This window comes from Elephantulus edwardii, unplaced genomic scaffold (genome assembly GCF_000299155.1).
Source record: "Elephantulus edwardii isolate Elephantulus edwardi_28Jun2011 unplaced genomic scaffold, EleEdw1.0 scaffold00001, whole genome shotgun sequence".
Lineage (NCBI taxonomy): Eukaryota > Metazoa > Chordata > Mammalia > Macroscelidea > Macroscelididae > Elephantulus > Elephantulus edwardii.
Window position 1 is genome coordinate 43478719 of NW_006399751.1, and position 23218 is coordinate 43501936.

The 23218-nt window shown below is 38.7% G+C and overlaps 1 protein-coding gene across 2 annotated transcripts in view; it reads left to right on the top strand.

Moving 5' to 3' along the window:
- Window positions 1-23218, top strand: part of GPR155 (G protein-coupled receptor 155) — a 49095-nt gene that overhangs the window by 12090 nt on the left and 13787 nt on the right. The window contains exons 2-10 of one of the 2 annotated variants that reach the window (XM_006878820.1): window positions 2757-3156; window positions 6027-6192; window positions 7232-7387; window positions 9730-9813; window positions 10444-10561; window positions 15773-15857; window positions 15957-16047; window positions 16708-16918; window positions 22386-22490. In XM_006878820.1, the coding sequence (XP_006878882.1) occupies window positions 2757-3156; window positions 6027-6192; window positions 7232-7387; window positions 9730-9813; window positions 10444-10561; window positions 15773-15857; window positions 15957-16047; window positions 16708-16918; window positions 22386-22490 (1416 nt within the window). The remainder of the gene's footprint in view (window positions 1-2756; window positions 3157-6026; window positions 6193-7231; window positions 7388-9729; window positions 9814-10443; window positions 10562-15772; window positions 15858-15956; window positions 16048-16707; window positions 16919-22385; window positions 22491-23218) is intronic. The other variant, XM_006878821.1, reaches the window with a different exon arrangement.

A 23218-nucleotide genomic window follows, 5' to 3' on the forward strand; every position in this document is an offset into this window, starting at 1 on the left:
ACAACTTACATATGCTGCACACTTGGGAGACTCTTGTACTCAAACTGTAAGTGCAAAGCTTTTCCAGACATATATTCTATTTAAAAATGAAATTAATGGCAGCCAGTTACAGAGATAACACTGATCAGAAGACTGGTGACTATCTGGAAACAGTTATCAAAGGTGCTGTATGCTTTCTTATTTAATATATGAAACCTTACAAACACATCGAAGAAAACCACAATGATAATTGTTGTAGAGAGAGCATATCAGTTTGCAAACCATAGGAAAGAGTCTGTGAAATTTTATATAATCAAATATTTTCATTTGGCCACTCTCTTATTTGTGAGACATTAAGGATTCGTGGATGTGCTTAGCAGAGAAAAAAAGGGGGGGAATGGGATCTCATAAAACATGGGTTTCAGGGAAAGAGAACGAGGTAAACATGTAAGGTTATATAATCTAGTTACATAATTTTAATAGAACATGTGCATGACATTAACTGAACTTATGTCTCTTGAGAGAATAAACAAATGTATTTCCCCATCTCATGTCACTTTATCTTAATGTAAATTGAGAAACTTAATCTTTTACATTTTTCACATGACTTCCTTTCTCCTTGTGATTATGGCTTTTCTTTTTCTTTTTTTTTTTCTCTTCTCTTTCTTCACAACTTCATGCGATTTATAAATCAGCCTTTATACGTATTAAGTTGAGTCATTTCAAGACCCATTTTCCAGGCCAAAAATGTACCTGGAGTCTAGGTTGTTTATTTCAAGGTTGTCGGAGTTGTCTTGATCAACTCAAGGCCAGGCCACTGCCTGAAAAATAGCTAGAAATCTAATCCAATCCACTAGTCCCTTCATGGAGACAGATTTTAGGCGGTGGTGAGTTTCTAAAGTTATCTTGTAGCGCCAAATCCTTAGGGGGAAAACATCTTTCTATAAATCTAGCATTGTTGTTGTTACTATTTGTTATTGAGTCAACTACAATCTAGCATGTTGTTGTACGGTGGAGTTGGAACTGACCCATAGCTGAGCCTCTGGTGTGTTTTTAGAGGCCTTGTCCTCCCACAGAGGCCTCGAACCGAGAGCCTTTGGGATTGCAGTGCAGCTTCTTGCCACCAGAGCTCCCTTGATCTAGCAAAGCAAATTTGGTTGTTGTTGTTGTTGTTGTTGTTGTTGTTGTTGTTGGTTCCTCTGGGATTGTTGTTCTTCGATAAGTAACAGATGAATTCATTTACTTGCATTTGGGGGCATATTTGAGGCAAAGAAAAGGAAGTTTTGTTTTCCCTCAAGTTTATAGTGGAATTTAGATTTGTTACAAGCATGTGATTGTAACTGCACTTTATTTCCCTCCCAAACATTTTTTGGATCCACCAGCCTAACCCTACTTCTTGGCCCTGAAGGCATTAATTTCCTGTCATCCTGCTCAAATGGAAGCTGTTCATTTTCTCTTAACCCGAATACGTCATGGGTGATAGTGGTAATGACTCTTAGGTCATCGTTCTGCCTTTTTTTTTTTTAGGTTCATGAGGTTTAACTAGACTACTTTTCCTCCTTGTCATCTACCGTCTGCTGACTTCACTGTGGTTGTGCCCTCTCCTTTCTTGAAGCCTTTAATATCTGCCTCACTGTCATCTTCTCGGCCTATAGTTTGGCCATTATCTTGTTGACTTCAGCATCCATTTTAATTACCCACCACGTTCTCTGACTTTTCTGTTTCCCTCATCTCTAGTGACATTTTCATCTATTACACGTTAGCCATGTACTCCCATAACAATATCCTAGACCTATTCTGTGAAATAGTAAACTTGGTAAATCACTAATCAGACTGACTCCAAACTCCCAAACTTCTGACTATGGTTAGTTCCTGGATTTCATAGACACCTACAGTGTCTGACCCTTCTAGATTCTGTCCACTCTTTCCCATGTTCATTCTTTCCCTGTAGAACTTGGACCCCAAGGACTGTCACTTCAACCTTTTGAAGTGAAGTTAGTAATCACATCTCCATTTTCCCCACGGCTTTCTGTTTCATCCTAACCTGGCTAAACCCCAACCCTCTGGTAGCAGTAAGTCCTTTTTCAAGGTCGTCTTTTCTACTGGCTCCTCCTCAGCAGCAGGTAAGCCCACCTAAGTCAGCCTCCCCTTAAAACAGATCCCCTTTCAGCCTTCACAAGTTCATCTCCTGCCCTTTAGAGGCCAACTATTTGTAGTGCTTGTTGTTTCCTGTTCCTTCTGTTCATTGAGTCCTGTGAAATCTGGCTTCTGCTTCACTACTCCCACGTAACTGCCAAGGGTACTGGAAATCACCTTGGTTTTAGTAATACTGAAATACTTAGTTCGTCTTATTAAAACTACTTGGAATTGTTTCTTTTCTAAAATTTTAATTATGGTCCATTTTTTAAAAGCTGATCTTTGTTGGAACCAACCCATAGCTGACCCTCCAGCAGGTTTTTAGAGGCAGTAAATCACATGAGAGGAGATTGTCCATTCTTCTGCTGTGGAGCAGCTGGTGGATTTAAACCATGTGCCTTTGAGATTACAACACAGTTTCTTGCCATTAAATCACCACTCAGTGAAGTTTAAAGAAAATGATGTGTAAAAAGGTCTTTGTAATTTAATGGGCTAGAGGATATCCAATATAGCATGTACCTCTTCCTTTTCAGCTTTGTTACTGAAACTGACTTTTCTAATTCCCCACAGATACCAAGGGACAACTGTGTGTGTGTGTGTGTGTGTGTGTATATATAAATTCTCTTTCTTTTTTTTTTCAGTTGAAGCTTTGTATCAAACTACATATCCAGAATATCTCCAATACATTTATTTGGTGGCACCAATATCTCTTATGATGTTAAACCCTATAGGGTTTATCTTCTGTGAAATCCAGAAGTGGAAGGACACTCAAAATGCTTCTCAAAATAAAGTGAAAATTGTGGGACTTGGACTTCTGCGTGTATTACAGAATCCAATAGTATTCATGGTCTTCATTGGAATTGCCTTCAATTTTATTCTTGATCAAAAGGTGCCAGAATACATGGAAAATTTTCTTGATGGACTTGGGAATTCCTTTTCTGGATCAGCCCTATTTTATCTTGGTGTTACAATGGTAGGAAAAATTAGAAAACTGAAGAAGTCGGCGTTTGTTGTACTAATTCTTCTCATCACAGCTAAACTGTAAGTTTTGCTTACTTCACATTGACATTGTACTGAAAGCCTAATTTAGCCAGCTCCTTGAGGTGTGTCTATAACTACTTTCTCCCTTACATAAACCAAAAGCCAAGTGGATTGCAGACAATTCTATTCCAACTCATAGTGATCTTATATGACACTGTAGAACTACCCTCCTAGGTTTCCAAAGTGTACTCTTTTTATAAAAGCAGACTACAGAGCGAATGGAGGGTTTGAACTACCAACCTTGCAGTTAGAAGCTGAGTACTTAACCACTGCTGCCATCAGGGCTCCCTCCCTTGCTAATCTTTTATTACTAATCTTTCTTATAAGGTAGTTAAGAAGCCCTGGTGGCACAGTGGTCAGAACACTGGGCTGCTAACCAAAAAGCCAGTGGTTCAAATCTGTCAGCCACTGAGAAAGTTGAGGCATAAATCAATCAATCTGTAAAGATTTATGAAGACCCTGCGGAGGGAGAAGTTCTGCTCTATCCTATAGGGTTGCTGTGAGTTATAATTGACTTCATGGCATTGGATGGATATGAGGTAGCTATGACTTAAAGAAAAATGTGATGTTGATATGTTGAGAAAAGTCATTTCTTCATTCTGCATGGGTTAATCTTCCATTTACTTTAAGAGCATAAAGATTCTTGGTGTCCCTCCAGCTTTTACATCATTTCGCTTAATATCTTCTTACAATTCAGTTTGATCATATTTTTAATGGAATTGTATAAGATCTCTGAGTGACCTAAATGAATTGGAATTTTAAAGCTTAAAAACCATTTCATTCTGGTGGGAACAATTTGGAATATGAAGTATATTTCAGATTTTAGGGGGGGATTTATAGTACTGAGGTTGACTAAACATTCTCAATAGAGGTAAATCAAAATGAATGATTACCAAGCATTTGATCCTGGTCTGACCAATAAAAGTTCTTGTCAAATCATTAATTAAAAGCTTTTTCAGCTTGCTTGGTTCATTAGCTGTGGAGTGCAAATGCCCTATACTTTTACTTATTATATTGAGATTATCCCAAGGTATAACTCTACTATTGAATATTCTATGACTGTACTGTAAAGTGGAATATTTGCTATATTTTCAAAATTATAAAAGTAAATTTTTTTGTTTTGGGTGCCATCAAGTCAGGACTGACTTATAGTTGACCCTCCAATGGGTTTTCAAAGGCAGTAAATCGCACAGGGAAGAGATTGTCCATCTTTCTCCCCTAGTAAAGCTGAAAATTACTGATACCAAAAATCTGTTGCCATCAAATCATTTCCAATTCATGGCAACTCCATATCAGTTATTTCACTCCCTCATTGCTGTCAAGTTGGAACCAATTCATAGTGAGCCGCCAGCAGGCTGTGAATCACATGGGAGGAGACCCGCTCTCTTTCTCTCGCGGAGCAGCTGATGGATCCAAACTGCCTACCTTTTTACTGGCAGCCCAACTTCCTACCCACCAGGCTACCAGAGCTTCCTATTTAGGATGATGTTAAAATTTAAAATGAAATTAGTTGCTGTCAAGTGGATTCGGGTTCATGGAGACCCTCCATTGGTTTCCAGTGAATCCTTAAAGGAGCGACTGCTTCACCTTTGTGTCCAAGAAGCTGAGAAGCTGCAGATGGGCGTGAAGTTTCTGCTAGCAACCCAACACTTACCTACTAAACCTCCAGGAATCCTTAGGGTGCTAATCCTGGAAAGAAAATGTTAATATTGCCACAGTGATAAATATGTTATAATAGTAATAGTATTATCAATTTTCACTTGCAAGTAGCTCTTATTTTTTGATATTTTGTTTCTAGGTCTGTAATCTTTACTAGATTTGTTGCTTTCCCCCCTTCAACTAAAAAAAAAAGAAGATGAATTTTTTATTCCATCCCAGAACATCTCTCTTAAGTGCTACTGAAACAAATGTTATCAACATCCTTCATCTTTTTTAAGGAAACTAATTGTTGTTATTGTGTACCATCAAGTTGGACCTAACCCATAGCTGACCCTCCAGTGGGTTTTCAAAGACAGATAATCACATACATGGGAGGAAATTGCCCATCTTTCTCTTAAGGAACAACCTGGTGAATTTGAACTGCATGCCTTTGGGATTTGCAGGGCAGTTTCTTGCCACTAGACCAGACCTCCTGAGCCCTATCAACTCAGCTATTGTTGATAATGCTCCTTTTATGGAACCCTGAAGGATTTCTTTAATAACTTATGCTTCACTAGGGCCTGATTTCACTAATTTTTGCTCCATCGTAGTGATTTCAGTTCCCTTTGTTCAACCTTTTTGTCTTTAAAAAAAAAAAAAGGGATGGTTCTAAGAGATAACTATTTTTTTCTACAGACTTTTAGAACCTTGTCAAGCAGTGTTATAATTATTAACTGGACCATTCAAATCCCTAATCATAATAAAAAGTCCCATTTATCCTTTAAAAAATGTTTAATAATTTTCTTGGAGAAAAGCTTTTCTTTTGATTGTCACCTTTTAAAGTATCTTTTAACATTTCACTGCACCAACAAAAGTGATAGGAAATAGCAGCTGTAATTAAGCTGTTACCAATTTTCCCCCCAAAAAATTATTTGTAGAACAGCAACAGTAATAAAAATCCAAATTCTCCCTCCCCCTCTTAATCCTGGGGTTTGAAGTATTTCTGGCATACTATTACTGTGAAAATGGGTCCACATGAATTCAAGAGGCTTTCAACAAAATGTCTACTAGTAGGAATACAGATATTGTGTACATACATATAAATATGCCTCCTGGGTAAGAGACAACAATAGCCTAATGCCAAACTCACTAATATAATCTATTACTCAGTTCATTGACATTAACTAGTTCATTAAGATAGCAAGTGAATGATGCATTTCTTGTTTCTCCAGCCTGGTGCTGCCACTTTTGTGCAGAGAAATGGTGGAACTCTTGGACAAGGGGAACAGTGTGGTGAATCATACGAGCTTATCAAATTATGCATTTTTATATGGTGTCTTTCCTGTGGCACCAGGAGTGGCTATCTTTGCAACACAATTCAACATGGAAGTAGAGATTGTATGTATCTATTGCTTTTTAAATTTGTTTGTTTGTGTAGTTAATAGGGAAAAAGTGTATTTTTAAAATTAGGAGAATGTATTATCTATAAGCAACTCACTGTAGATAAAAAAAGCACCATGTAACGTGCCTCCAGGTATTTAATATGGGGGTTTCTATTCAACCATGATGGTTTTCATTAGTCTTTTCCAGTGTTATGTATTTTTATGCTCTATTTATATTTAAGTCTGTTAGTATTTTTAGAAGATTAACTTTTGACATTTAAGGATCTGTTTCATTTATTGATATCTCATCCACAGGGTACAAAATAGCACATAATCAACTGCAGTAAATAGCTGAAATCAATTAATGCCAAATTACTCATTTTTTAAAATTATTATTTTGTGTGTGTGTACCATCAAATCAGATCCGACTGGTACAGGAGGAGATTGCCCCTCCTTCTGCAGCAGAGCATCTGGTAGATTCGAACCATGTGCCTCTGGAATTGCAGTGCAGTTTATTGCCACTAGGCTGCCAGAGCTCCCTCAAATTACTAATTTTATATTGAACATGCAATCTATGGTATTATAATGAAGATCAAATGTAACATGAAACAATGACATTATTTAGTGAAAATCTGTCCCATAGTTTAATCTGTAAAATGTTTGTATAGTAACTTTAGTAACTTTCTTCTTTTTTGGAGTGCTTTTAAAGTCCTATATTTTATGAAATAGTAAAGGAACTGTTCCTCGATTATTATCAATATGGTTTTAATTTTCAGAATTTAAAAGGTCACCATCAATAATGGAATTATCTAGTATTTGCTATGTACAAATATTAAAAAATTGAGCATAGTTTGAAAGAGGATCTGAGAGAATCTGTTTTCTTTTAAAGAATCTGAAAAAGGAGAAGTATGAGTAACAGGGTGGGTTCTCCAATGACTTGTTACTGAATTTTATTTTAGATTGTTTTAGTGTGCTGTGGCTATTCAGAGTTTAAGGTAATTGCTTAAGTGAGATTGTAATTAATTCTTTTCCCAATTTACCTTCATCTTTTGCAGATAACCTCAGGGATGGTAATAAGCACCTTTGTGTCTGCTCCAATCATGTATGTTTCTGCCTGGTTACTAACCTTTCCCACTATGGACCCAAAGCCATTGGCATATGCCATCCAGAATGTTAGTTTTGATATAAGTATTATCAGCCTTGTCTCTTTGGTAAGTAAATTTCAGCATAAAAATGAGTGGAAAAACACAGAAAGAGAGGTGAGAATAGCTTGGTAACAGAAAGTCAGGATTTTCTCCATCTCACGTACTTTGAGCATGTGGTAAGGAAGTGTCAGTCCTTGGAGAAGGACGACACACTTGGAAAAGTGGAGGGTCAGTGTAAGAGAGGAAGACCTTCAGCAAGATGGATTGAAACTGTAACATCGGGCTCACGTGTCTGGGAGATGGGGAGGGTGGCACAGGATAGGACACAGTTCAGATCTGTTGTTCAGGGGCTCTCCGAGCTGTAGTTGAATCGACAGCACAGAAAAAGAACAAAAACAGTTCCTTATGACAGAAGCTCTGACAAGCTCTAGTCCGTAGCATGTTGCTCTGTTAACTAAAAGGCTGTGCATCTCCAGGCACCAGCAGTTTGAATCCACCAATGACTCTATAGGAGAAAGATGGGCAGTCTCATTTTTGAGATTTGCAGCTTTAGAAACCTAATAGAAAGTAGTTATGAATTGGAATCCCAGCTAAAGCCTGCTCATAAAATGTAATGTCAGCCTTTTAACTAGCTGTTTTCGTGTCCTTACAGTTGGGAGTTGGGATAGTATAGTGAACAAGGCCTCAGGTGTAGTCAGCCCTGGATTTGAACTCTTAGCTCTACAAAAAGTATCTGTGTCCCTACAAAATTACCTTAAGTCCTCTAAGCTTCCATTTCTCCATTGTAAAATGGAGATAATACTTATATCTCTTTCTCAGAGTTATTTTAAAGATTAAATGAGATATTATTATAAAAAATATTCTGTGACTGGTCAATGACTGTACAGTTACTAGATGTAGAACCACAGGGTTAGAAGAGATCATTGAGATAAAGTCCAGACATACTGTTAATGACGTTTTAATCTACCACTCAAATTGGGTACACAGAAAACAAACCACCATTGAGTGGCTTCTACCTCATAGTAACTTTCCACCAGGTTTCTGAAGTTATAAATTGTTACTGGAGGAGACTGCAGCATCATTGCCCTGCCGAGTATGTGGTACATGTGCAGTTTGCAAATTTTTCTGTAGCTAGAGATATGCTATGCACTATGATAAGTGACCAGAAGGGAGCTCTACAGGCCAGTGGTAAGGAGTTGCCCTGTCAACCCAAAGGCAGGCAGTTTGAGTTCACCAGCAGCTCCACGAGAGAAAGCTGGCCTGTCTCCTCCTGTGCCATTTATAGCCTCGAAAACCCCACTGGTGGGTCAGCTGTGAGTTGCTCCCCTCTCCACAGCACACAACAACAACTTGCCACCAGGGTTCCAGCAAATTTTATATAATTAGCTTAAAAGAAATAATTAACTCTTTGACAACTGGAATATCTCACTGATCATTTTGACACTAGTCTAGCTGGGGTGGGGGAAAGATATTTCTTTTTTACTGTTAAAGGAAAGGCAATAGGGATGAATGTGTACACTCGCAAGAAATAAATACATGATTAGTGTAATTTTAAAGAAATTTCACTTACATCACATATTCTTAAATCTATGCCTATTGATATGAAATGGAGCTCTGGTGGTCTAGTGGTAAGAAGCTGTGCAGCAGTCCCAAAGGCATTCAGTTTGAATCCACCAGCTGTTCGGGAGGAGAAGGATGGGCAATCTCCTTCTATAAGATTGTCGTCTCTGAAAACTCCCTAAGGGGCAGCTGTGAGTAAATGGCATATAACGCACTCGATGGCATACAGCGCACACACATTGAGCAGAGAGAAATTTGGGGAGAAGGGATTGTTCATATATTTTGATTGGCAATGGAAGAAAGTCAGCCTGCCAGCATTCTTCCATGGCCGCTGGGTAGCTGAAATATAAACTCAATCCTTTAAAATATGAGGAATACGAGAGGATTAATCTTTGAGTGGGTGATGGTATGTGTTGTTTGAAATACAGTCTGGAACTTGAATACTTCATGGGTCAATATAGTAAAAAATAGAAAAGGGAAAACTTGGACTAGTACATTTTATCTACCTCTCTCAATAAAGCCTTTTTGCTAAATAGTTGACCATGGGCTGGTGCCCGACCCCTAGTCACTGAAGACAGTGACTCTGAGCAAGGCTTTAGGTCTGAAAACTCGTATTTTATTTCAGCAGTTAATTTACTATATCCCCGTGCTTTTTATTTTACTTTGAATATAGTCATTTACTTTATGACTATTTTTCAGAATTAAGTTAAAGTAATTGAAATATTAGAATTTGCTTCTAAATCAAGATAAAGAGGATTCTTTAGAAAAGTGCATCAGCAGGTTATCTAGTAAGAGCAATTCTAAAGTGCAAGAAACAGAAATAACTTTTAAACCTTTTTGTCTTTAAGATCTGGTCTCTGGCTGTTCTTCTTTTGAGTAAAAAGTATAAACAGCTTCCTCATATGCTTACAACTAATTTACTCATTGCTCAGGTTAGTAAACATAATATTTAGGACTGGTTTTCTCATAGATTGTTCTGTTATATAAGAGAAAGTGACTTTATAGAGTTTGTCTAGTTTTAAAGTCAAAAGTAAAATGAAATGCAGTTAATTGAAATTGGATCACAATTCCATTTTGCTTAGCATATTACTATTACATTATGTTTTGAACTATCTAAAGTTAAGGCTTATGATGGCATTTGATAAATTTACATTTTTAATAGAAGTAGTTGAATCATTAGAAATTAAACTCTCACTGTGTTATTTTCTAGCTTAATCTTCATGTGTCTTAAATTATCACAGAAAGAAGCTTAGCATTTTCTGTGTAAATCATTACTAAACATAAAGTTACTATTTAGAATATAGTCATTTGTCTTAATTGAACATGTGTATGATTAAAGTGTTATATTTCACCATAAAAGTTAAATTTTTCATATAATCTGTATATAATAGTTTATAATTAGTAATAATTTTAAATGAAGTTGTATACGCTGTAAGTAAAACATAGTGTTACTGACCTAATAGTTATTTCTCATGATAGTATTGACTAGTATTGTTTGTTGTGTTTGGGAGATTAATTTTTGGCACTTACACAGCTTTTAATAATATTTTCTTTCCCTTTAGTCTATTGTCTGTGCTGGAATGATGATATGGAATTTTGTTAAAGAAAAAAATTTTGTTGGACAGATTCTGGTGTTTGTTCTGTTGTACAGCTCCCTCTATAGCACATACTTGTGGACAGGTAAGTTCATGAATGAAGATTTGTTGTTGTTCTTGTTGTTATTATTGTTATGTGCAGTCGAGTCGCTTGTGACTCATAGCAACCCTATGTACAACAGCCCAAACTCTGCTCTGTCCTGTGCCAATCGCACTGCCTCTGACACTCCCATCCCGATTACCCCGGTCACTGAATCAATCCACCTCATAGAGGGCCTTCCTCTCCTGTGCTGTCCCTCCACCCTCCCAAGCATGATGTCCCTCTCCAGGGACCCATCTCTCCTGCTCTGTCTTTCCCTTTCCCCATTCATAAGAAGCCCTCAGTATCTAGTGATATATTTGAAGTCTAGCAGTTCAAATACTAAAGTCTAGAACTATTAACATGTGCCCTGGTGACACAACAGTTAAGTGTGAGGTGGCTAATCAGAAGGGTGACAATAGAAACCAGTTCCATGGGAGAAAGAGATGGCTAACTGCTCCTAGATAGAATGTAGTCTAGAGAACCTCTAGGGCAGTTCTATACTGTCACATGAGGTCACCATGAGTTGAAATTGACTCAAAACTGCCTAACAACGACCATTAGGATTACGTTACGGCATTTGCTCGGCCGCTTACACGGACCACAGCGGGCAGCCTGTATGCCTCATTTCTTTCCTGGTGTGCTGCACTTCTTGTACGCAGGTTCAGGGCATCCTCCCACCACACAGGCCTTTCCCCAGGGACATACACAGGTTCAAGACATTCTCCCACCACACAGACCTTTCCCCAGGGAATTCAGCTCCAGTCCACTGTCAGCACAACAGAGAAAGGAGGGAATGAACGCGTATAGAGAGAGATGTATCCCAAAGCTCTTGTTAGAGTCCACCTGAACTGAATGAAAAGTTCTTCTGTGCATTAAAGAAATTCTTTAGCATTGAGGACTTTAGTTACTTCATCTGTAACACAGAGTTACAACATCCTCTAGGATTATTTCTAGAATTAAATGAACTATGGGTATTTATGCCTGATACTCGGTAGGCACCCGACAAATAGAAACACACTGATAGAAGGAAAATGAGAAAAATGAGGAGGATCAAAGGGCATGGACCTAGCAGAGTACCTGGTGGAAAAGATTTGTTCATTTTAACTAACTACAAAAAAACCCCAAAAAACAAAAAGCTAACATGTTTCTGCATGTTGGCTGTGTTGAAAGGCAACACTTACATAGATACCTAAATTCTGATGAGTTTGTGAAAAATTCTGCCCAGTTGTTGTATGCTCATACCATAAATTTGATTTGTAGAATGCCACAGCAGAGGAAATTGTAGACTAGAACAGTAGTGCTGGCCACAGCAAATGTCAGGAAGTGGCCGCACAGACAGACCTTTGATTTCACGCCTTCGGGATCAAAAGCAGGGCCCACCCAAGTCTAGAGTGTTTTGAACTGAGGCCACAGTGCAGTGGCGAATCACAGAATGAAAATCTCAGCACAAGTAGAAGCTAGTGTGTTCTTCTTCAAGGCAAGTATTCCTTGCATAAGTGTTTTCGTGAGCTGTCAAGTTGAAAAAGCCTAAAGACTTGCTATTTAAAGACTTGCAAATATAGATGAACCAACTTGATCTCTAACACTTGGGTTAATTAAGGCTAAATGTATCCTAAGAGAGCCGCAAACAGATCAATTGTAAAAAGGCTCGAATCTCTCTGAAACCCTCATCAAATAGATGTGGCTGTGCCATCATCCACCCAAAGAAGCCTTTCTGAATTCTCTGACCTCATTAAGGTGCCCTTTAGTTGTCCGATTATTATGATGTAATAGAATTTTTAATTTAAAAGTGCCATTTTAAATCATCCCATCAGCCCTTTCCAGTTTCATTCATTTGCATACCACGTTCACGAGTTTTTGCCAAATCTACCACGTGTCCGTTTTCCTTTAAATTGACTCACTTATTAAAAAACTTCAATTTAACCTTATAGTTGAAAAATTACAGGTTTTACCTGCTAGTTAAATGCTTTTTATAAATATATATTTTTAAAAATGTATTCGTTAAAACCACTTTATCTATGTCACCTGTGGACAGTCAGCCTGCATACTTCAGGAAATGTTGTTATGTCCCCTCCAGTCAGAATAGACTCATAGCTGATGCTCTAGTGGGTTTTCAGAGGCTGTAAATGACACTAGAGGAGACTGTCCATCTATTTTTCCACAGTGCCACTAGGAGATTTGAACTATGTACCTTTTGGTTGTCAGCCCAACTCTTTACCTCCAAGCCACCAAAGCTCAGGAAACTTATTTTTTTGTTGTGTGCTGTTAAGTCAGCAATGATTCATAGTGAACCTATAAACAATGGATCTGAACTCTGCCCTACTCTGGTGCATCCTCACCATGTCTGATGTACTTCAGCCCATTGTTTTAGTCATTATGTCAATTCATTTTGTTGAGGATCTTCCTCTTTTACACTGACCCTCCATCTTTCCAAGTGTGAAGTTCTTCTCCAATGCCTGGCCCCTCCTCGCAACAACATGCCCAAACTATGTGAGATGGACGCTTCACCATCTTTGCCTCCAAGGAGCAGCCTGGTTGCATTTTCTCCAAGACATAGTTGTTTCTTCTTTTGACAGTCCATGGGATGTTCAATACTCTTCTAGTCTAGCATAAATGTTTCATTTTTTCAAATTAGCCCCAACGAGTATAAGTGATTTATCTCGGGGCTCTCACAGCACTGCAAGTGAGAGATCTGAGGTTCGATGTGATTCACTTCACAAGGCAGGAATGATGAACGTTAGAATTCTGAACTGTGTCCTGGCTTCCGGAACACAAATGGCATGCTTCTGTGCTTGGTCACTTGTTTGCTCTGCATTTTAAAAACCTGAAACCACAAAGTGGACAAATATCCTGAGGGAGGAACAGAGGTAGTGTAGTGTTTCATGAACTTGTGTAAGAGTTCTTATACAGATCTCTTGTAAAGGAAAACATTTCTCAAGGATCCCAGCATTGATTTGAATTCTTTATAGTGGTGTTTCCTAATCCATACTATCTGAAGTCTTGGTGTGAACTCCTCATATAGTTAATATATAACCATAAAACCAAAACACAGTCACAGATTGAGTTAAGTAAATAAATCTACAACCCCAGTAATTCAAATTAGGAACATTGATTGGCATGGTAAAAAGTCTCATTTTGTTAAACTCAATCCCAGTTTGGGATGTACCATGGAATTACTCCTCTGGAGCAGTCTGTTTTCAGGCTGGCCAGCCTTGCAGCCAGGACAGGGTTATGACCCGATTAGCTCATTCCTTTTCTGTCCCAGACTACAGAGCCGCCATTTAGTCTTCACTTGGCTTAGATGTAATACAAACATGATATTAGCCCTGAAATCATGAGATAGGGCTTTGGCTATGAAATGGGTATCCGTACAATTATTACTGAAATAAACCAGGAAGGCTTAACATTTTCTCATAGAAAACATCCAGATCCTAAAGAATATGTTTTAGAAAAGCTGGAATTTAGAGATAGGAGTTCAAGAAACACTTATAACTGAGAAGGATCAGAGTGCTGGGTTTCTGGGCCTGCTCTGCCCTCCTCTGGTGGTGACTTGAAAACTTCTGTTTCCAAATCAGTAAAATAAAGTACAAAGAAAACCTCTCATTCACTGCCATGGGGTTATTCCCAGCTCACAGGGACCCTCTACTGGGTTTACCAAGGCTGCAGGACTTCATAGGAGGAGACTCTATCTTTCTCCAGTCACTGGTGGATTCAAACCACCAGTCACATATACCCTTTTGGTTGGCCACACAGTACATTTAAAACTATACCACCAGGGATCCTTGGAAAATTAAGTAGCTCATTTAAAACAGTGGCCTCTTCCGACCTCAGAGTCTAAGATTCTTTAGTTTTGTATCCACTGTCCCTGAGTCAATTCAGAGTCATAATGACCTGGTGGAGCAAAGTAGAACTGCCCCATCGGGTTTCCAAGTCTGTGGACCTATGGAAGCAGCTGGACACATCTTTTATGTACAGAGGAGATAGATTGCCATCGTTTTCCCACAGAGCAGCTGGTGGATTTGAACTGCTTGCTTTTGGGTTGGCAGCACAAATCCTTACCACTGAACCACCGGAACTCCGTGTCTACACAGATTTAATTAAAATAAATTCACTTGTGTAAGTAATGGAGTGTAAAAATGGTTTAAGAACTTTAAACCATTTGTGTTTCTATTAAGTTCACCTAGTGCTTTTTATATTAGAGAGTTCTGATGGCCCTAGTGGGAAGAAGTGGGTAAGAAACCTTAAGACAGGTGGTTGAAAACCACGAGCTGCTCTGTGGGAGAAGGATGGGCAGCCTCTTCGCATGTGATTTACTGCCTCTGAAAATCTGCTGGAAGGTCAACTATAAGTAGGTTCTGACTTGACATCACAGACCACCAACAGTGCTTAAAGTAAGTTTCAAAGGTGGAAGGACAGCACAGGCGATGAAGACTCCAGAGGAGACGGATTGACTCAGTGACTGGGGTAATGAGGGTAAGTGTGCTGAAGGCAGTGAGATTGGTTCAGGATACAGCAGGCTTCAGATCTATTGTGCATAGGGTCCCTACGAGTCACAAGCAATTTGACAGCACATAACAACAACAAGAACAGATATTTTCTAATAACATAACCTGCTATAGGTGTGAATATGGCTTATTTTTCTTGGCACTATCAAAGTAGATGTGTTTTTAATTTCACAATTGTTCTGCATCTAGCTTTTAAATTTTCCCCCCCAATACATTTAGACTGATTCCAAACAATAAGTCAAAATCATAACATTATTGATTTGGGCATTTAAGAAACATCCTCACAAATAAAACAGTAGAATTTTAACTGAAAACCAATATAGGAGAGTTGGAAGTGCTGGTGGCATAGTGACAAGAAGCTGTGCTGCAATCCAGAAGGCATGCTGTTCGAATCCACCAGCTGCTCCACAGGAGAAGGATGGGCAACCTCCTCGCCTGCAATTAACTGCCTCTGAAAATCCACTGGAGGGTCCACTGTGGGTTAGTTCCAACTCGATGGTACACAGCAACAATATTTATCGATGGTGAATTAAGACAATTTGCCTTAAATTCTAGAAGACAGCATTTATGTAGAAGGAGCAAGTTCAGGGTAAAAACTACAGACTGCTACTGAAATAAGTATGATTTTAAAAAGGAAATAAAGTTCAATGACGTTTGCTCAAAGTCAAGAGTAATTATCTACCTTTAAATCTCCATTTCTTGTACTTAGGCCTTCTAGCAGTTTCTTTGTTTCTTTTGAAAAAGCGAGAGATGGTGCAAATTCCTGTTGGAATCATCATAATATCTGGCTGGGGGTAAGTTGGAAGCTTTCTGTTTGCTTGCATGTTTCCTTATGGACAGTTCCTATTCATCCTCCCCTCTCTCTCTTTCTCCTCAAACCTTTCTTATTGCAGAATCCCTGCCCTCCTTGTTGGCGTTCTTTTGATCACTGGGAAGCACAATGGAGATAGCATTGACTCAGCCTTCTTTTATGGAAAAGAGCAGGTGGGAAGAGTTCATTGACAGCTCTGTTCTTGAAAACGTCTCTTTTTAGCTTGCTAATGTGCCTCGCTATACTTACATTTAAATTAACTTTGGAAGTCAATTCCAACTTGTATATCACATTGGTGACCCTTTATCCCTCTGTTAAAATAATCTGAAAATATAGTAAGGATTTTGCATGCCTGCGTCCATTTTCAGCTGAGTATTTCCATATACTTGATATTTAACAAGTCTTTTTAAACTCTCTTGTGAATTATAGTTCCTCAGCTTCCAGAGGGAAAAGTGATGAATTTAAAGCCATCCCTTACCTAGCAGTGACAGTTCTTATCTCTCAGTCCTATCATAATAAATAAACATTTGGGGGAAAAAATTTGAAAAAAAGTAACTTGAAAAGTTTACAAAAAACTTTTGGGACCTACTAAGTCAGAATTCTTTAGGAAAGGGGCCAAGGATGTATATTTAAAACGAAATTATTTTTTATTTAAAAGAATGTTCTCCTGTGGTTACAAATTATTCCTCCTCCCCACCTCCCAAAGAGCTACTGGTCTAGAATATTTAAAGCTGTAAAAATGTCCTTTCCACCATAATAGTGAGCCTAGCCTAGTATGCACACAGAGTGCAATTGTGAAAAGTAGGCTAATGTCTTTTTTCCAACATTGGCAGATGATCACCACAGCAGTGACCCTGTTCTGTAGCATTCTGATCGCTGGGGTCTCACTCATGTGCATGAACCGCACCACCCAAGCTGGACGCTATGAGGGCTTCGACCAGTCTCAGGACCACAAAGCAGCAGAGCCTGCAAACATGGCTTTTGAGGAGAGTACGGTGCCAGTAACAGAACCAGAAATTTTTACCAGTTCTATCTCAGAAAGAAGTATGAGCTTTGAAATATATTTTTAAAAAGAAACTATTACATGTCTTTACATGCCCTAAATGTTTTGTTTCAGTGAGCTTCTTGAACTAGATTGAATATCATATTATTTGTCAAATGAGGAACTAAAATCATAGTCAGCAAGATCCTTCTTGTTCATTTTCATCAAGTCAGTTCCAACTTGTTGCCACTTAGTGTGTAACAGGATGAAACACTGATCCTGTGCCATCCTCACAATCATTGCTCTTTTTTACCCCACTGTTGTCTCATTCTTCTTCTGCACTTTTGTTGTTGTTGTTGTTGTTATGTGCCATCAAGTTGCTTGCGACTCAGAGCGACCCTATGTACAACAGCCCTAAACTCTGCTCTGTCCTGTGTCAATCGCACTGTCTCCGACACACCCATCCCGATTACCCCAGTCACTGAAGCAATTCACCTCATAGAGGGCCTTCCTCTCCTGCGCTGTCCCTCCACCATAATATCCTTCTCTCGGGGCTGATCCCTCCTGATACTGTATCCAAAGTACATAAGATAGTATAGGTGTCCTCACTTCTAAGCAACATACTGACTATACCTCTTCCGGGACAGGTTTAATTTATATCCTTGCATTTCATTCAGTCTTCTTATTACTTGCCAACACCATCACTCAAATGTATTCATTCTTCTTTGATCTTCCTTAGTCATTGTCCAGCTTTCCCATGCATGTAAATGGATTGAAAATATCGTGGCTTGGGTCAGGTGCACCTTAGTCTTCCAAATAACATTTCTGCTTTTTTAACACTTTCAAGAAATCTTGTACGGTCTATTTGTCTGAAGCAGTCATTTGATTTATTGATGATTGAGTCCATAGGCACTGATTGTAGATCCAACTAAAATGAAATCCTTGAAAATGCCAATATTTTCTTCATTTATCAAAATGTTATTTATTGGTCCAGTTGTGAAGATTTTTATTTTACCTACGTTGAGATGGAATCCAAATGCTGTAGTCTTTTCTCTTCATCAGGAAGGGCTTCAAACCCTTGTTTGTTTTCAGCAAGCAATGTTGTTAATGAGTTTTTCTCCATTCTGCTGCTATGTTCTTTTTTATATAGCCAGTTTCTTGGATTATTTGCTCTGCATACAGATTGAACTAATATAGTGAAAAAATGCAGTCCTCACAGGAAAATGCTTTTCCTGATTTAGTGTTTAAAAGATGGTATATTAGGATGAACATTCTTCTAAATGGTATAGCACTGGTCTGTCAATCTGCTATACTAAAGTAACTGGGGGTTGCTGTGATACTGAACGCTGTGCCACTGGTGTGTCAAACACCATTTGGTTACCAATAGTGGACAGTGTTTGGTGGAGCTCCCAGATTGATTCAGGTTTGGAAACAGGAGTGGCATCTACTTCCTAAACCACATGCCTCTGGAAACTCTATAAACATAGAAAAACTACAATAGTTCTAGATCAGGGTTCAAGTCTTTTGTTCATAGGGTTTCTGTGAATCATACTTGACACTTAAGAACAATGACGACAACAACAAATATATCTTTGTATTCTGTTTGAGTGAAAACCTCTCAGTCCACATGCAGGTTCCACATGAGCACAACTAAGTGTTCCAGAATTTTTATTCTTCATAATGCCATCCATAATTTGTTATGGTCCACACCAAAGGCTTAGAGCCTTTGTGTGCCAAGGAAACATAGGTAAACAGCTTTCTGGTATTCACAGCTGTCAGCCAGAACATACTTTATATAAGCAGTGATATTCCTTATTCTATGTCCTCTTCAGAATCCAGCTTGAATTTCTGGCAGTTCCAGAAAGTTTCTGCCAGCTCATCAATTAGATGCCCAATTTTAATTGAGGATAATCTGCAGGGCCTTTCCAACTTTTCCTGATCCCCCATTCCCTGTTTTATGTTCCTAACTGGGCTACCTGTCTCTCATGATGCCCAGGTCAGATCTGCTTCATGTGCAGTGACCAGATTAGTCTTCCTCAGAGAGAAACAGGTCAGACTCTAGTTCTGAAATCTGTCAGTGCCTTGTGGTGTTTGGGAGTCCAAACCCCTTGAAGGTGCTCAGGTCCTCCCACAGGCTGGGCAACCCTGTGCATCCCATCCTCTGCCCTCTCCCCTGCAATTCTCCTCTGCTTTCCCAAGTGAACTCTCCCGTTCTTTGCTCCCGCCAGTTCCCATGTTGTCACGCCTCTCTCTATATATACCTTTAATCCTTGACCTTTAAAATCAGAGCTCGTTGGTTTCTTTGTCAGATGAGTTGTGACTACATTATCAGAATTTTTAGTTCTCTTGACCATTTTCCCTATTAAAACTGGTGTTCTGAAATGATTATGTTTTCACAAGAAGTTGTATAACTGTTTTCCCTAATTCTTTATTGTTGTTGTTAAATGCTGTCAAGTCATAGATGATTCACAGTGACCCTTTGAGCGAAAGACCTGAACACTTGTGTAACTTTCATCGTTTCTCCGCATTCATAGAGTTTCTGGAGGCAAGGTCTTTCGGAAGTGGATGCCAAAAAATAAAGCAATTTAATACTTTATTGATCATACCCAGAATTCTTTTCTTCCTCTCTTTCTTGAACTATTCCATTGTATCCCCCCCCCCCCGTAAAACTGTCTGGTTTTAGGGAGAGCTTGAATACTACTCCCAGTAGTTGGCTATGTCTTCCTCTTCCAACTAGCATTTCAGATAGAACTGGCTACCTGAGGCCTGAGAATATCTGTGAGGAACCCCAAACTAAGACTTTTATTGTTGCCTCTTTTAAAAACAGCAAAATAAATTGTGACATAGACTTCCTTTAAATCTTCTCATTGCCATCCCCAGCAAGGAAATTAGCTTGGATGTATAGTATAAATACCACTATCACTTATCTCCAGAAGAAACCATCTGTCATAATTATACTTCTCTCTCCTCTTATCTTACTGTTTCATAATTGTGTTTTGAATTATCTATAGGACCACAAAACTGTGAGTGCTACGTCTAATTTGCCAACCACTCTAACTTCAGCCCCAGGCTCACTCTACATGTTTCATAATATTTGCTGAATGAGTGACTAGATCAATGGGAGATAAGAGATGCTATGATTCTCTGAAACTACCCCGACAATTGCTGTGGCAAAGTCTTTGCTTGTCTATTCACTCATGTTCCTTCCTTGAATCCTGCTTTCTTTCTGCTTTGCCAGCAGCACCACAAAAGTGCCTGGTCTTCCTAACCTCCAGTACCCCAAAGTAGCTCACTCACCTCTGCCTCTTTCTGGACAGTTGTCAGAGACCCCAAATTTGTGTATGTGTCAGCTTTGGATTGAAAGGGAAAGTGATCTATTTAACATGAGCTCAAGCTAATGAGCCACTTACTTTCCTCTTATGCCTGAAGTAAGAAGCTGCTGCCACAATTTTCACATTGGCTGTGATGGTCTATGTGTGTGTGTATGTGCCTGGTGTTTATATTTGTCATTGGAATGGGCTGACCATCTCTATGTTTTCTTGACAATTTTATCTTTGTTAAATCTTCAGAGTCTCTGAAGATAGATGGCTGGGCCAGATGATCCCTCTGTTTCCCTTTTTATTATTCTGTGGTTCTATTTTAACTTGAAGATAGCATCATTATCTTAAATTTAGAAAGACATTTACAGTAGCTTATTTTTTGTTTGGTTTTTTTTAATTTTGTTTTTTTATTATTAAATTTTATTAATTTTAATGAACATTTACAGGGATTTTGGGTTTTCATTCCTTCATTGCTTCACCATTCTCTCTACCCTCCTCCCCAGTTTGTTCTTCTTCCCCCGCCATCCGAATGTCTGTTTTAATTGTCCTATTGCCACAGTGCTTGTCAAAGTCAGTTCTGATTAATCTCCTTTGTCAGTGTGTCCTTTGCCATTCCCTATCACTCCTCCCTGAGAGAGACTTCACCCTGATTCATAAGGAAAAGGGGATGGCGTATTCTCTTAGCTACTTCCTGCTGAAAAGGGACGCTGTGGGTTTCAGGGTGAAGATCTTCCCTCACTACTCTAAAGGGCCCCTTTGGCAGTAGGAAACACATAGACTATTATGGAGATTGATTTTGGAATTTAGATGCACTGTTATTAATTGTGCTTAGCTGTACATGTTCATATCCTTTACAGTAGCTTATTATAGAGTATAGCTTTTATACTTGGAAGTCTTTTTTTCTCGTTTTTAAGAGTATTACTGGAGAATTTAAGCACATTATCAATAAGAGTTTCAACTTAGAAATTATTCCTTTTTCTAGCATATTAGATGTTAATAGTTTATCATGGAAGCAGTTATTCTATTATAACCCATGTCAAGGAGCACCATATTGTAGGAAAGGTTTTCAAAGAGACTGCATGCAATTCTCTGGCTTCTATAGAGGAAAAATTACAGCTATAGCAGATGTCTCAGAATGACTGCTGTAAACCAATCTACCTACAACCAGCAAGGGATTGTAGAATTATATGTTTAAAAAGAGAAAGTACATAATTGTTTTTACATTATGTACTAGCCTCAGTCAGACTAGTAGGAGATACATTCTTGAAAGAACTGAGTTTTGAAATGAGATTTGGATGAACTGACAAGAGTGGGAGTCTCCAGCCTGTGAAGACACTATGTCAGCCTGGGCCCGGAGACACAAGGAAGCATGTGGTTTGTGGAGGACTTGAAGGAAGTGTCCAAATAGTGTATGATCCCACTTAGATGAATTGCTGGCTAGAATAGGCAAATGTGTGAAGACAGAAAGGAGACTAGTGGCTACTGTGGGCAGGAGGGAGGAGGAAATGGGGAGTTAATCCTTCTTGGGTACCAAGGTTCTGTTTGGAATGGGAAAAAGTTTTGGGAACAAATAGTGATGGTTGCACAACTTTGTGAATGTAATTTACCCTACTGAATTTTACACTTTAAAATGGTTAAAATGACGCATTTTGTTTTATCTCTTTTACTGCAATGAGAACAAATAAAAAACCAGAAACAGCATAAGAATTCTCCTGAGAAAAGGGAGGGGTTTTATTGTTGCCTAGACGGTTGTTTGGGGGTTGTTGGCATGCTTTTCGCACAGTCTTGTTGCATAAGTTTGATGATTGCATAAGGAGGGAAGAGCCAAGCTTTCACATTTGGGGCAAGGAAATAGCAATTAAGGTGTAGCACTGAGGAGCAGTAAGGTAAAAGTTAAATTTTTGGAAAGTGCTTGAATTTTTAGTTCTCAAAGCAAAGCAGAAACTAACAGAACAGCATGGGTAAAAATATTTTTCGTAGTCTCATTCAGTGGGGAGACACTGTGTAAGAGAGCTGAACTTTTGTCTGGCCTTCTTTAAATGCTAGTTATGTAAAACCACTTTTGAATCGTGGAAAAGCATTCTCACTGTGAATACCTGGGCAGTGTGAGTGGGTTTTCTTGTTTCATTTGACTGTGTTTGGTGTCCCTTGAACGTGTTCCTTTCTGCTGGCGGTTGGACTCCACCTCACATACTGTTTCGCGGCGCAGGTTGCTGTTCCTGCTCCCTGGGAAATGGTGAGCCGTCCTGCGCCTCAGCAGAGCCAGTAGCAGATGCAAGCACCAGTAGGCCGGTGACGCCTTCACTTGAGAAAAGTAAGTATCGCAGAGCTGCAAGGATGGGCTGACAGAAAAAAACATTCCTTATCTTCATGATGCAAAATAGCTCAGCCTTGAATTTCTATCCGGGTTATACCCTGTGAGAATAAGCAAATAAACATGGAGAAAGTGCCAATAGGATCATTATCTTCCATAGATAAAATACTTCCTTTTTTTAAAAAAGGAAAACTCTTCTAATGCAGTAATAATAGTATTTTTACACACACAATAGATTTAACCCAAGCGATGAATTCACGAAATGTCTCCTGAAGGATTTTGTCCTCTTTTCTTTTTCCTTTTCTTTTTTCAGAAGCTAATCATTTTCCCCTACTGCTGCCTTTACCTCATAGGGTCAGGGTTATGACTGCTTAATTGAATTTTTAATCCGTATCCTTTGAATGTATCATTTCTTTTAGAGAAAAAATAACACTCTCTGAAAGTAATAACGTTTTGGCCAGAGAGACTAAATTATAGTTTGAGTCTGAATTTAAAATTTCCCGAAACATTCAAGCACACTTAGGTGAAAGTACAGTGTACTTTTAGTCAACTATGCTTATTTATATATAATTTACAGAGGCAAGCCTAAAAAAGTTTTATGAACAAAGCATGTGTGACTGTGTGTTACCTAAGGCATATGCTCTTATTGTCAGAATTGTTGGGAGAATAATAAAAAATTAAATATATACACACACACACACATATACGTATATATACATATCTATATA